Here is a 15,178-nt window from a genome sequence, read left to right on the forward strand (position 1 = left end):
AATACCTGTGAGAAGTATCTTTTTCCAGTATTGACAAAAGTCAGAACTGCATATTTAGAACCGATTTGATACAGTGAAGTATCTTGAAGATTAGAGGGTCCTTACCATCAACATTGTCCGGCCTGAAGGTAATTTTGATGCTGAATGCATTGTAGGCATTTTTGATAGTGTGGAGTGTGAGGTACGAGAGTGGCTCCTGGGTAAAATAGGGCATCACTCTCTCTGGAAGACCATATAAACATGAATTCGTGTTAGAGAGACAAGCAGAACGTCGCAGAAGCTCTTCACAGCAACAAATAGCTCATGAAAAAACATGTTATGGTGGTGGTAGCATAACGGTTAAGGGCGTTTCCAAATCTCCACACTAAGACATCCAAAAAGCAGCATTCCATAAGTCATTTTGGATCAAAATATCTTCTTAATGACACTCAACCAGATCCTGTGTAGATGTTTAAACAGAACTGTACTTGTCTAAGCATCTAGATGAAATCAGTGCTCTCATCACAAAGCCACAATTACAGACAAGCACTAAAGACTTGCTGTGGAAAAAAATATGTAACTACAGACAGAACGGACTTGCGTACAGACCATGAACAACGAGTCTGGTGAAGGCCTCAACTTTTCCTTGCTTATTAGCAGCTGTGCACACGTACGTTCCTGCATCTGTGTGTGTGACGACAGGAACTGTCAGGACATGGCCATCCTGTCTGCACTTAGGGGGCAACTCATTCTCCACCTGAAAGAAGAGTACACAATTTAGCACTCCACACACCAGAAATATATGGTCTAGTAGGATTTTGGTGTTTTGAATTAGGCCAAATGCAAGCCATGACATATGAAGGTTACCTTTGACCATGCGATTGTTGGGACTGGGTATCCAGATGCGATGCAAGGCAAGACCGCATCAGAGCCAACAGTTACCTCCTTTGACTCAGGCTGAGCAGAAATCTGAGGCAAGGCTACAAAGCGCATTGGATTTAAGATTTAGCTTGGCATTTTTAAGGGTTTCACATAATGCAAATAAAAACCAATAACGAAAGAAGCATCATAAATAATAACATACTCACACTGGATATTAAGGACCACCTGGTTATACTCCGAGCCAACATTATTAGTGGCTGTGCAGCGGTACTGTCCTGAGTCTGATTCGACCACGTGATCAATCCTCAGGATGGACCCTTTTATTTCCACATGACTGGGAAGAGAGCCTCCCACTTTACTCCAGCGCACCGTGGGCTCAGGATCACCGATCGCATGGCACTCAAACTCCACCGAGTTGCCCACCATCACTGTCTGTACTGATGTGCGCACGTTGATCATCACTTTGGGCAGAGCTGTGAAAAAAAAGGACAGTCGTTGGTTTTAAAGTTTAATAACCCAAGATTTGGAAATATATTGGATATCATAAAGAGACCTTGAATGGTGAGTTTGCCACTGTCCTGCGCTTGTCCAAACAGACTTGTAGCTCTGCAGGTGTAGATTCCCTCATTGCTTTGCTCAAGGTTCTCAATTCTGCACAAATATTATAAAGGACACAACATAATTTAAAACATTAGGGTATTTTATTACTACACACCTCAAATTTAATCAAAAACTGAATACAAAAATATTCAACAATAACATGGTTTTGCTCATTTATAAACAATTTACCGTAGCAAAATATTTTTAATGATTAACTTTATTAAAAAAGTCATTTTGTTAAATAAAATCATATTTTAGTATTATGATTTCTCCTGTGCCATCACAGGAATAAAATGCGTTTTGAAATGTGAAATTTAAATTTTACTGTATTTTTAATTAAATAAATGCAGCCTGTGTGACCATAAGACATTTCCTTCAAAAACATAAAACATATTTTGAACAATGAGAGTTAGTTTATTAATAAACACAAACCATCAATTGGGAGGTGAATTAGTCAACCCCTCTTGAATCATATCCTAATTTATGATAGACATGAAACCGTGTCACCCACTGTGGTGTTTTTAAATTTGACAATTTTGCTTAATTTATTGTTTGATAGTCAATGTTGACATAAGATGAGACTCACCTGAGCACTCCATCTTTAATGTGATGATTTGGTGGAAGAACTCCCCCCTCCTTCAGCCATTCAATCTCGACTTGAGACCCTCCTTTAGCAGCACAGGTAAACTCCACAGCGCTGCCCAGAGCCTTCACCTCCACCTGCGGGGACACTTTCACTGACAGGGGTGCTGCAGGACACAGAGGTCAGAGGTCAAGCTTTGTGAGTGTAAAGAAATGCACGATGCATGAGTCTGAGCTGTCAGTACTCACATCGGACAGAGACTCTGGCCAGCACTTCACTCTTGCCAACCTTGTTGCTGGCCACACACTTGTATGTCCCAGTATCACTTTCCTTGGCCAGGTTGATCTGGAGGTCTCCTCCTTGCTTCTTAGCAGTAGGAGGCAAGCTGCCATTGACCTTAGTCCACTCATAACGCAGGGGCGGGGTGCCATGGGCCAGGCACTGCAGTCGGATGACTTCACCCACTCGCACGGACAAGTCATCGGGCAAGGACGTGGCATAGGGTGGGGCTGCTCCAACCAAAGAAATGTCAGTTAGAGGATGTCGGATAATTACCACTGGCTCATGTTAAAGAACTCTAAAACAACAGGAAAATATGCTTCACAGTTCTTGGAGGTTATTATAATAATAGTAAGTACATGTTATGTGTAACAAGGATACTTTAAAATGAAGTGTTATTTCTTTCTAAATGAAGCATTTTTTCTTATCCTGTTGCTGTCTTGTTTTAAGCTTAATCTAAATACATTTTGTGAGATTTGTTTAAAACAAGAAAAAAGTGTACCATAAATAAATTAAATGAGATAAATTCATTAGATATACTGTATATTATCTACAATGCATTAATGTTTTATTGAATATTTATAGTATTTTATAGACATTTATCATTTTATCTGCCAAATGTGATCATTCTATTTATAGAATAGAAATCAACAGAAAAAATACTAAGATAAAAAAAATAGAACTAAATATTTTTTCAATATTTTTTGTGTGTATTTGTGTGTAATAATTTTGTAATAAATATCTAGACGTCAGACATGAACAAAGGGATTAAAAAAAGATGTACCTTAAACGTATTTCAAAATACAGTCTCTGAAGTCATAATGTTGTGAACAATTTTGTTGTACATTTATTTGGTTTGGGTTAAGTTTTTTTTGGAAAACAGTCAAATACATCTAACAATGCTATTTTTGAAGTGTCAAAAAGGACAAGCATCAAATAAACAAAGGGAAAAACAATAATCTTTATGAATAAGTTAAGCTCACTGTCTACTTCCAGCATGATGGTGACTTCACTGGTGCCCATGTGGTTGGTGGCATTGCAGACATATTGACCAGAGTCCTGGCGGCCCACATTAGGTAAGACAAGACTGTTGTCAACAATCTTGTGACTCCAAGGCAGAGAAGACCGTTCTTTAGACCACGTGATGGTGGGCTTTGGGAATCCTTTAAGAAAGATACAAAAGCTTTAAGGCAAATATCTTTTCTCCTATTGTATATGACATAACTGTAAACCACTGCTCATGGTTGCACCTACCATGGGCCTCACAATGAAGCGTTGCCGTCGATCCCTCTACCACGAATATCATAGGCTCACGTACACTGGCATGTGGAACAGTGGGTACCTGAGGCCCTCCTTCAACAAACACCTCTACTCGAGTTTCACTTATGCCCTGGTTATTCTGTGCAGTGCACACATATGTGCCACTGTCTTCTGGACGTGCAACTAAGACCTGAACACAGAACGAAACACGCTTTGATTAACATATAGAGGAAAACGATTGTGAAATCAACAACGGCTCGACTTCAAATGGCCCATAACCTGCATGACAGCACTGGAATCGGAAGGCACGGGGCTGCTCAGCATCGTCTTGCGGTTGTTGTCTAGTCTGTGCCATCTGACAGAGGGTCTTGGTTCTCCAGCGGCCTGGCATTCCAGATTGATGGGATCGCCGACCCTGATTCGCACCGGCCCTGCAGGGGTCACTACAGCCTTAGGAGATTCTAAGAATAAAATCGGACAAAATATAAGAATAGGTTTATTAGATGGAGCAGCAAAATTATCTAAAACATTAAAATAACCAAGCTAAAAATGGTTTACCTCTCACAATGAGTGAAGCAATGCTGTGGGTCATTCCGAAGAGGTTGCTGGCCACACAGCGATAGGTGCCCTGGTTTTTGGCTTGGGCATTGGTAATAGTCATGAGTGAATTGTCGGAACCAATGTTTACGTTATCTACAGAACAAACGCAAAAGAAGCAAAGTCATTCAGGCATCGTATTAATTGATGACAGACATGGAAGTCGCATGAATTGCGGCAGTGTACCTGGCAGAGGCAGGTTGTTGGTGGGTTTCCACTCCAAGCGCACCGGCTGGGCTCCGCTGTGGACCCTGCACCTGAAGCTCGCTGACTCACCCTGCTTCACTGCTGCGCTGTGTGGCTCAATGGAGATAATGGGGCTCTGGAGACCTACACATGTTCAGATAGAATGTTGCAAATGTAAATGTATGGCTTCTTAAGATAAAGAAGGGTAAAAGGTAAAATTTAACATTTCAATGATTCAGTTTTTGTAGTATTTGACAGGAAATGCACACTGTTATTGTAAAAACGTCATCATGTAAATTCTTGAAACACAGCGAGAAATGAAATAAGTGATGAAAAACCAAAATATGAAGATAATAGCACATTTGTTAATGATCTTCAAAGTGAACGTGATGGCCATTGATACTTTTCTCAATAATCTAGGGGACGTACGGGACGCGCTGGATGTCACAGACACAGATACAGAAGCCTGACGGGGGAATGGGCCGTCCTCCACCTGACAGATATATTCTCCAGTGTCATCCGCCGAGGCCTGCAGGATCCGCAGCTGAGTTCCCAAAACCTTGAGTCAAACACATATATGCTTCAGATATTTAACACTTGGCTCAAGGATCTGTCATACATACTTCACATAAATCAAACATGCTTTCATATTGGACTGAGACAAACCTGATGATTGGATGACAGAAGGCCGCCTGCCCTGCTCCATTTGACAGATGCTGGAGAGGTTCCTGGGACGATGCAATTGAGATCCAGAGTCTCACCCTCCATTACAGAAGCAATAGAGGGCTGGATGGTTACTCCGGAGGGGATGATTTCTCCTGATCACCATGACAGAACAATATCACTAATATATCCTAAGAATACTAGGCTAAAATGAATGGACTTGCCTCACCTCTTTTGACAAAGACCTCAATATGAGCTTCTGAGGAACCAACAGTGTTGGTTCCAACACAGAGATATGTGCCTGAATCAGATGACCTGATATTGGGTACGAGGAGAGTGCCTATGTCAGTGCGCTCCATGCGGGCCTGAGGAAGATATGCATAATTGAGGTACATTTTTAGTTAATTTGTATGGAATCCAAGACATTACTGCTGCATCATTTTCTGTAAATCTGCTTTGAAATAAAGTACATTGTAAAACGTCATAAATAAATAAATAAATAGGCTTGACTTTTCTTTGTGAAGTTTGGTCAATCTGAGCTTAAAGATAACAGCATTATTAATAAAAGACAATTTAATACTCAATACTTACCTTAATAAGCCTTTCTTTCAAAAAAAGCAGTTTAAATACATTGAAAACCAGTAATACCTGCAAAACTGTTTAGCATTTTAGTCATTTATGAAGTGATTTTTGCTATGAGGCTATTGTTGTGTCCTAACCACGACTAGTGTGATGTTTTTCATAAAGCCAATCAGAACCCTCTCACTTTCTGGCACTTGCAATACATTGTAGCTGAAGAGTGCATAATACATACATTTTCATGACTTCAGCAATATATATATAAATTTTATGTCAACTATATACTTGACTTTATTATTGTCCTAGTCATTTACCTATAGTGGGAAATAAATCAGAAGAAAATTAATTTATCACTGCACTTCAGTGTTGCAAAATGGTGGATAATATTCAATTCTACACTTCAACAATCAGGCTATGTTTCATTCTTCAGAGCTCGTATTTATGACCTAATCTCTAAGAAGGGTTTAACCTCCACAATCAAGTGAAAGCTTTGAAAGAATGAGGGGTGAAGGGAAACAAAAACTGTTCCTTGGAACTCACTTTAGTTTCATCTTGCCTAACCAAATAAGTTTAACAAATTCAACCTAGACAAAGCTAATAAGGTAGTCAAAGGTAATAGTTGTATCTTTTGAAATTCTTCATTCCGAAGGGCCCTTTGAACACTAACTCTTCAATATGCTTTTCACTCAGAAGTGCCCCTGGGGGCAGATTTATTTCATTTTGAATATCCTCCTTGTTTGATGGTTTATATGCATGAAGAGCGCTACTTGTATCCAAAATATGCTTCACAAAATGCAAGGTGCACTTTTAGACTTTTTTGTGTTATATCTGGTTAAGACACAGTGTAATTTTTTTATGCCTCATAACAGATTGTTATTAATCATTGGTGTTACATTTATGGTGCTACAGGTCTATATTAGCAGATGATTAACCTGCAATTACCTGTAATTGATTAATGGCATTGGTGACGGTGATTATTTCACACGACGACACATATACAGTGACAGTGGACAAGTTAAAGCAGCTAGTGGCTATACAACAAAACATCTAAATCCTACATCTGGAGACATCCAGGCCTTTAAACCATCCTTCAAATCTAAACATATTTCTAATTTTAGTTTTATAAGATGATGCAGATTCATGAATGCGATTAGCACAATCATGATGTCAATTTTTAACACATACACAAAGATTCTGTAAGTTACAGATGTACTGTACTCGCTGCAAAAGAAAACACGACTGTATTCAGAAAGGAGGGGTGATATTTTTCATCCAGGAGTAAAGCTGCTTAACTATGATCTAGTGAAGCGTGGCGGCAGTAGAGCCGGGATGGGGCAGGCTTGGTTGAATGAGCGTCTGAAACCATACACAAATTTTCACAGCGGCCCGTTTGCTAGAGCACACAGAATTTCTGCATGGCCGCACGACAGACCAAAGCTCACCCTGGGAAAAGCTGACACAATGCAGCGATGCTCTCAGGCAGAACAAACGAGGCCACAAAGACACAAGGTACGCGAGACACCAAAGCCCTCCTGCAGCATGGGACGGGTCGTCCATGTCTCATATCTCGAATAACCCAAATCTAACAGTGCAAAAACATGTACAGTGGGGTTCAAAAGAAATGGGTCCACCGCTTCTGTGTGGCTTGCTATTTTTCCACATTTAAACACATTAACATCAGCATAACAACAATTTAAGTCCAAAGTTCAATTGTAAAATGCAAATGAATTTGAATATTTGGTTTGTACAGCCTTTGCTTTAAAGAAATAGTTTACCCAAAAATGAAAATTTGCTGAAAATGTACGCACCTGCAGTCCATCCAAGACATGGACGGTTTGTTCAAATTTAGCATTACATCACTTGCTAATTGATTCTCTGCAGTGAATGGTTGGTTCTAGCCAAAATAATGTCTATAACGCATAATAATGCTTCCTTTAGTTAAAAAGTCCTACATCTCCTCTCCCTCTCAGATTAAAATCTGACCAAATATGTCAAAAAAAACTATGATCTGTACATATTTTACTCCTGATTAAGAAAAACAAGACTGGATAAAGCAATATTAAGGCTATAGAGGATTAATATTTTAAGCGAAAGGAATGGTTTTAGGTAAAAAAAAAAAAAGACAGATTTATTACAAACAAGAAACTCGTGGACTGTGGAGTTATTGTGAAGTCTTTATCAACTGTTTGGACTCTCATTCTGACAGCACCCATTCATTGCAGAGGACTCATTGGTGAACGGTTAATGTAATGGTATATTTCTCCAAATCTGTTCCGATAAAGAAACAAACTCCTTTACATCTCTGTGCTGAGGGTGAGTAAATTCTCAACAAATTTAGATTGTTTAGGTGAACAATGCACAATTTTGCACCACACTGTACATACTCTTTGATAACTATCCAGCATACCCGTTTAACGGTGCACACTTGGCTAAATACTGTTTGTATTCACATTAGTAATCTACATTCCCTTGTTCCGGCTAAAACTCTAATGGATGTCACGTGATTGATTAAATAAATCATGCATTTAGTTCACATAGATTTTGGTGAGGGTGAGTAAAGCGAGACAGGTGGGATGGGACGCGTGAGACAGACATCAGACAGATGGACAGACCTGTAGCTCCTCAATACGTCTCTGTAACACATCGAGACTGTTGCTTTTAAACTGATGGAAACCGTGAGAAGGAATTGCCTGAACAAACACCAAGACACGGGATGAAACAGAAAGAAAAACTCAAAGGAGGCAAAAACAAGGCAAAATATGACCAATGGCACAACCCTGACTGAGTAACAGAATGAATGACAAAAGGAGAAACTGGTTGCTCACCTGTGGAGGCAGTGAGCCACCTCTCTTCTTCCATGTGAGGGCAGGAGTGGGACTGCCAACGGCCCTGCAGTACAACCTCAAAGTCTCACCCTCGTGAATATCCACCCGCGGAGGGCTCACTTGTACGTGGGGCAGACCCTGAGGTTGACTTGTACCTAAAACATCAGTCATAAAGTAAAGGAGAACTCACTTGTCAGGTTCATGAGCTTGTTACACTGTAAATCTTTAAATCTTAAGTGTTCTGGTGTACTTTGAACATGAAGAACTCCTCGGGCTGTGTGCTCGCCATGTGTGTTTAGAGCCTTGCAGATGTACTCGCCCTCATCCGAGCGATCCACAGATGGGATGGTCAGCAGCCCGTTACGAATGACCGCTTTTGAACTGATTCGTTTCCCAGGACCTCCTGACAAACATCATGTCATGAGACGGAATTCAAAAGTCGGGAAGAAAGAGTTTATGTGGGAATATCTCACCACACACTCGCACTGAACATCGACAAACAATGCTTTTCATGAATTCAAGGTAGGACGTGTTCTCCGATCCACACCCTTCAGATTTTGAGGATTTGGCAAAAGAAACGAAAAAGGGTCGGGCTTTATCTCAGTTTTTCTGCCCCCCTTGTAAAAAAATAAGTGCGCTTAATTGTATTTGGTGAGCTCTTGTAGTGTACTTCAATATGTATAAAAAAAAAAAGGAACTTAAGTGCATTTAATAGGCTTAAGTACATTTAAGGGCACTTTGTAATAATGTCAAATTAAAGATGTTATCTTAAAGTACATCTTAAATCATGAAATTTTATATGTCCTGCTTAAAGTAAATGGGTCAAAAATGCCTAAAATTGCATTTAATATAAATACTTTAATTTAACTGCAATTAAGTGTCTGAAAACATTGCATTCAATATGCCCTCAGGTATATTCTTTTAAAGTATATTATTTACATAAGCTGAACCCTAGTAAGAAAGCAACATATTTTAAATCCATTTATTTCATAGTTAAAATCTATTAATGATCACTTAAAGTGTTACTGAAAAATTATAATTACACTTTATTTGGAGCACAATTTGCACACAATGCACATTTCGTAATATTAAGTTTTAAAATATCTTTTAATGACACCACTGGGCAGTATGATCTTTGAATAATATTGATAATATATTTAAAGTGTACATAAAGTGTACTCAATAGCACACAGGATATCTTTAGTTAGTTTTCAGCAACAGTGTATTAAGTGCTACTTAAGTTTTACCAGGCATAATCTTAGTAACCACAAATGAATATATGAATTTCTATTCTCAAACACAGATTGGCTCACCTATCCATTCCACGGCAGGGGTGGGGTTACCGGTCACTGTGCAGCGGAACTCTGCCCGCTGGCCCTGTTGGACTGTCAGCACAGGTGGGTTTACTGTGGCCACCGGCTGGGCCCCTTCAGCAGCTACAGTGACGTAGAAACCGGTTAAACACAGACAAGAGTAGAGCACTTCAAACTGAAGTACCAATCATTACAGACAATGCCTATTCAGAACAGACCTTACCCTCTCTCAATGACAGAAGAGGTCAAGAACATTATCAGTGAAATGAATTTCTCATTCATGGTCTAAACGTCATGATAATTAAGTGATCGTTTTATCATATTTATCTTGCTGTGTGGGCTCTATCATAAGCACTGATAATACAAAAATAGCAAATGGATGAAAAACTGAAAACAGCTCTACATTTGGGAAAGGTCTGTTTGTGAGAGTGTTTATGAAGTGATAGTGTGACAGCGTATGCAGTGCGTATCTGGCTGCCAGAGCTGATGGTCAAATCATGTCTCTTGGCAGCCAGCTTGAGGAGATGAGAAGTGGCAGATGGGGCTTGGCAGGGCAAGGCCCTCACTGCTGTCTGTGCCAACTCGGCTGGACGCCGAGCCCTCGATCTATAGGGATTCCAGGGCAACAGAGCAAAAGAAAGCTTTCTTTCACCAACTGGGGTGGACTACTGGTCTGTGTAAGCTCTGTATTAAGCTCTGGTCTGCTTCTCAGTGACTGAACAGTGCACATTTAGCTGCCTTGGCATTTAAGCCTTACATTTTCCATAATGGGCTTACGAACAGAGTTCTTATTTTAGTCCGAAAAGTACTTTTCTGTGTGCGTGCCTTTTAAGATGTACCCACCCATCTAACTGTCTACACCTCTATCTCTTGGACAGTACACCCAAATGTATAGCCGTTTACACACCCCTTTATTTGTTCACTTATCTATATACCCACCTGTCTACACCATCTACCTGCTCAGCTACTCATTTGTCTACCAACCCATCTATTTCTAATTTCCATCTACTCAACTATAAAATCATCTACTATATCGGTCTGTCTCTGTAGCTATGTTTCCATCTATTTATCCTCCCAAATTGTGTCTATACATAAAACCTTCAATGCTTTTATCATCTCTATCGTCAGTCTATTTCTCTACAAATCTGCCTACTTGCTCATATATCAAGTCTAAACATTTATCAAAAACGAAGCAAATTCATACTAAATTGGGAACATCTTTTAAATAAGGTCTATAAATTCGAGAGAGCCTAGTTCAGTGAGCTGGACATGCACGAATGATGACCATTATAAATGAGGCACAGTATGATTTTTGATGAATAATGGATGTTATTTGATATCTGATGTACCTCAAAATGTCTTGCATGTCAAAAGCATGATACTGGGCTGATGAAATGTGCTGGGGACCCCTCTCTGTTAGGTAACAAGTGTGATGTTTGGTGGTTTGGTCACATACAAAAGCATGCAAAAATAATTATCTGATACAGAACTGGTCTTGAGCAGGAAAATTATTTTACAGACAAATTACTAATAAAGTAAGAATCATACAAGACACTGTAGCAACAGAGAGAAGTCCCCAAACGTGTAAGCATGCAGCTTCACTGTTTCAATGGACCCATACGAGCCACGAAAGCTTAGCCATATCAAGTAATGCTTCCCTGTACAACTCAAAAACACATGTTCAGTATTTGAGTGAAAATGTGGTCATTAACACGAGTAACATTAAAAGAATAAATAGGTGTAAAAGTCTGGTGGTCATTAAGCTATTTTTGTAACATTTGCACCACGCTCGTGGTTTGGTTGTACGTTGGCACTACTTGAGATGGAAAAAGCATGCAGGGCGTGAAGGTTGCATGCGTGAAAGGAACAGGTCCTTCCAGGCCTGGAGGGAGAGAACCATGTAGACTTACGCTTTCTATGTCCTTCAAACATCTCATAGGCTGTGTAAAACATCTGTGACTGAGAAGCCTCTGTGAATGATGGACAGGCAGATACTGTCAAGTGAGTCTCCAGAAGGTTGTGTGAGAGTGGCGCACTGGTGCCTCCAAGCATTTCAAATGTGATTTGCCAGCATATGCCACTCAACTTAGAGACTTCAGAAATTTTGATCTCCACATCGAGTGTGCAACAACCTTTTGTTTCTTTTGTTACAAAGCTGTTGTGAAATTATAATTTAATAAGAAGGGACTAGTTCTCTCTAGATAAGTTTAGGCAAGCTTACATTTGATACTTCCATGAAAGTAAATCATGTTTTAACAGGTAGTCTTACAAAAGCCTAAAAATGCCTGAGGTCGATATAATTCATATCCCAATTACATCAGTACGTGTCTCAAAAAGTCTTAAATATATGATATGATACATACAGGATTTCTTTTTAACTTTTATATCTGGACAATTGACAGATATATAGCACATAAAGCTTATTTGTACAAGGAAGCTTCTCATTCTCGTCTCTTTTTAGTAAGGCAAATGAAGTTCTTTCCAATTACACCATTATGCTCCAGTATCATTGATTCCCATCACTTGTCATGTTAAATTGTAGTCATTCGTGGAAAAGTTCATGAAGAATAGTTACTGTAAAGCAACAGTTTGCCCCATTGAGATTTCCTACTGAAAAATCAATGTACGTTTAGTAGAACACATTTTAAAACGAGTAAGGCAAGCACACTGTCTGTGAAGTTAAAAGAGGAGTGAAGGAAACAGCACTCAGATGAAATCAAAGCATGCATGTTAGTATCAAAACACAACACATGTAAAAGCTTTACATCTGTATAGACATACATATTGTATATTTTCTTTGAATACAGCTTGTGATTGTGAAAAGGCTATCTTAGGATTTCAGTTTTATTCCACAGAGCATAGGGGTTTTACCTGTTATTATTTTAATGTTCACCATTTAAACAATTTGTACATACATTTCACAGTTTAGACAAATCAAATACAATGGAATCATGATGTAAAAAAAAATCACCTTTTGTCAAGATACAGCACCATTTCAAAATGTACAAAATTAAATATTGTTTGTAATTACTAAAATAATTGAATATACCTAACATGCCTGATTAAAAAGAAAATCAAAAAAAGAAAAGTTTTAAAGCACCATTTTTGTGTAAAATATACATAAAGTGTAAGAACGAAAACAATGCAAAAACACAAATGCATGAAATATGTTTGAAAGCTGTTATAACATACACAAACCTTAAAGTCAACATAGGCATAGCACTCGCTGTGTTTGTTATTTAATACAGTAGTTTGTCAACACAGTCAAAATAAATATGGAATTAAGTTCCAAGCAATAACCACAGTGCACATCTCTGTTGGATGCATTATCTATGAAATGTCTCGGTTTACTACTAAGCATAATTGAGTTTGCAAAACCTGTAAAGAAAAAGTTGCATTTGATAGGCTGAAACATTATATATATCATAAGCAAATTTTACTGCCTAAACAACCGGCAGTTTTTAATCCATTTAGATAACTAAAAAAAAAAAGACAAGAACAGAACTAATCTGAAATGGAAAATAGGACACTCATGGAAAAAGTCAACATTCAAACTACTGCACTATTAATAGCACCATTTTCAAATACAAAATTGAAGAACATTTCCATGACAAAATAGAGGTGGAATCACATCTTGGAGTGGGGAACGGGATTGTGCCTGCAGTCCTTTTGGCTGACAAGTCCGAGTGTTTATGACACCTCCCTACCTTATAAACCACCTATCCCCAGAAGACCACCTCCAAAGGGAAATGACAGTAAACATGCCCGGAATTAAGACACAAGTCCCCCACTAGTAAGAAGACTGACACAGAACCACCACCATGAAAACACCCAATTACACCAGCGGCTGATTTCACTGAACACTACTAAGAACACTATGCATAGTAGACTGAAGGTTAGTTTGACTAGCCCTTATTCATTAAACACAAGCAAAACAAATGTCTCTGCAAATTACCCACGAATACATTTCATGTAAATTGCATACATTCAATTTAATGTTACAATTTGTATGATATTTAAAAAAAAACAATTCTAAATGTTAGTGTGCAAATCACAATTTCTGCGTAAATCAAAAATGCCATCACTGAATGTAATGCAGCAATTTACATAAAAATTCTAATTTTTCAATTGCATAATCTGAACCAAAAACCCAACTGCTATTAAGGAAACATTTATATTAAATGTTTATTATGATTAAATTGCCGTCAGTCATCGTGGGAGTCTGTTTTGTATGCCTGCTTTGATATGCGACTCACATAACAAAATTAGCATCATGGGCATTTATCAGAATTCCTCAATTAAAGGCATTGAAAAACAAATTAAGTTTGCAATATTAATTACCCAAAATCAGCTTTTTGCTTAGGAGCGTAGTATAATAAAAAAAAAGCATGAATTTGTATTAAGAAAAAAAAAATTCTGATTTGATTGAAAAAAGCATTTTCTGATATTTAGTCATTGAGTATAATGTTTTGCTTTTCATTCACAAGCTGTATCAATTTGTCTGGCGTAAAGATTTTACACTGGCAACACGAGAAGCCTTTTAAGTTTGTGTAAGAGGGAAAAAAAAATAATCAGAAAGCCCTTTTCTTTTGATTAATGCGATAATTTAAACACAAGAGAAGAGTTAGCCATGCCGTCGTCCATAAGACAAAGCAGAATTTTGAGCACACAGCAAAAAAATGGGGCAACGAAGAAAAGCAAAGAGACATGCGACTTGAGAAAGACAGAAAACTAAAAGGCAGGGAGGTTTAGAGGATGTGGTGCCAATCACAAACCTGGGACAGAGAGTCTGGCTGTGCCCTCGTCCATGCCAAGCATATTGGAGCCCGTGCAAACATAGTTGCCCGCGTCCTCAGGCTGCACGTTATGAATGGTCAGGATTCCATTGAAATCCATGGCCCTGTTAGGCATCTTGCCGCTGTCTTTGCGGGTCCAAACCAGGGTGTACGCTGGCAGCTACGAGAGAAGCACATGTCCTCAAATATTTTCGCTTACAGTCATTCATACTCACAGCCAAACCCTGCTCTCGCTCTCTCCGTCCCATCTGTTTGGAAGTCAGGGAGGCTAAGATTATGTCTGTGATGGATGTGTGCGCAGATGACATTCATACCTTGCTTTTGGCTGTGCAGATGAAGTTCACTGTAGACCCCACCGCCATATGCTGAAAATTGGGCTCCTCAATAAAGACTTCAATAGGTTTGGATGGTAAGGCTGGGAAGGGGAAAAGCGTTATGCCAATCGAGAAAGAAAAATTTTATTGTACCTAGACCAGTATATGTTAAAAAGGGCAAGATTAATAAATATAGTAAATGTAAATAATGTACAATGTTATAAAAATAAAATACAAAATTACGAGTAAAAATAATAAATATTTCAGGATAATTGTTTTGATCCAACCTATATACACGATCAACCTCACGTTGTCCAATTAT

The 15,178-nt window shown here is 38.7% G+C and overlaps 1 protein-coding gene across 1 annotated transcript in view; it reads right to left on the minus strand.

Annotated features, from left to right (window-relative positions):
- The window catches only part of hspg2 (heparan sulfate proteoglycan 2), an 87,072-nt gene that overhangs the window by 11,931 nt on the left and 59,963 nt on the right, over positions 1 to 15,178 (minus strand). Inside the window, 22 exon segments of the mRNA XM_043225304.1 lie at positions 106 to 222; positions 589 to 736; positions 847 to 959; positions 1,068 to 1,334; positions 1,415 to 1,512; positions 2,048 to 2,210; positions 2,293 to 2,553; positions 3,307 to 3,486; positions 3,578 to 3,773; positions 3,863 to 4,044; positions 4,142 to 4,276; positions 4,367 to 4,510; positions 4,796 to 4,925; positions 5,033 to 5,184; positions 5,259 to 5,394; positions 8,221 to 8,298; positions 8,434 to 8,588; positions 8,684 to 8,836; positions 9,747 to 9,869; positions 11,657 to 11,716; positions 14,522 to 14,702; positions 14,857 to 14,957. Of these exon segments, the coding sequence (XP_043081239.1) occupies positions 106 to 222; positions 589 to 736; positions 847 to 959; positions 1,068 to 1,334; positions 1,415 to 1,512; positions 2,048 to 2,210; positions 2,293 to 2,553; positions 3,307 to 3,486; positions 3,578 to 3,773; positions 3,863 to 4,044; positions 4,142 to 4,276; positions 4,367 to 4,510; positions 4,796 to 4,925; positions 5,033 to 5,184; positions 5,259 to 5,394; positions 8,221 to 8,298; positions 8,434 to 8,588; positions 8,684 to 8,836; positions 9,747 to 9,869; positions 11,657 to 11,716; positions 14,522 to 14,702; positions 14,857 to 14,957 (3,273 nt within the window).

Source organism: Puntigrus tetrazona, chromosome 23 (genome assembly GCF_018831695.1).
Source record: "Puntigrus tetrazona isolate hp1 chromosome 23, ASM1883169v1, whole genome shotgun sequence".
NCBI lineage: Eukaryota > Metazoa > Chordata > Actinopteri > Cypriniformes > Cyprinidae > Puntigrus > Puntigrus tetrazona.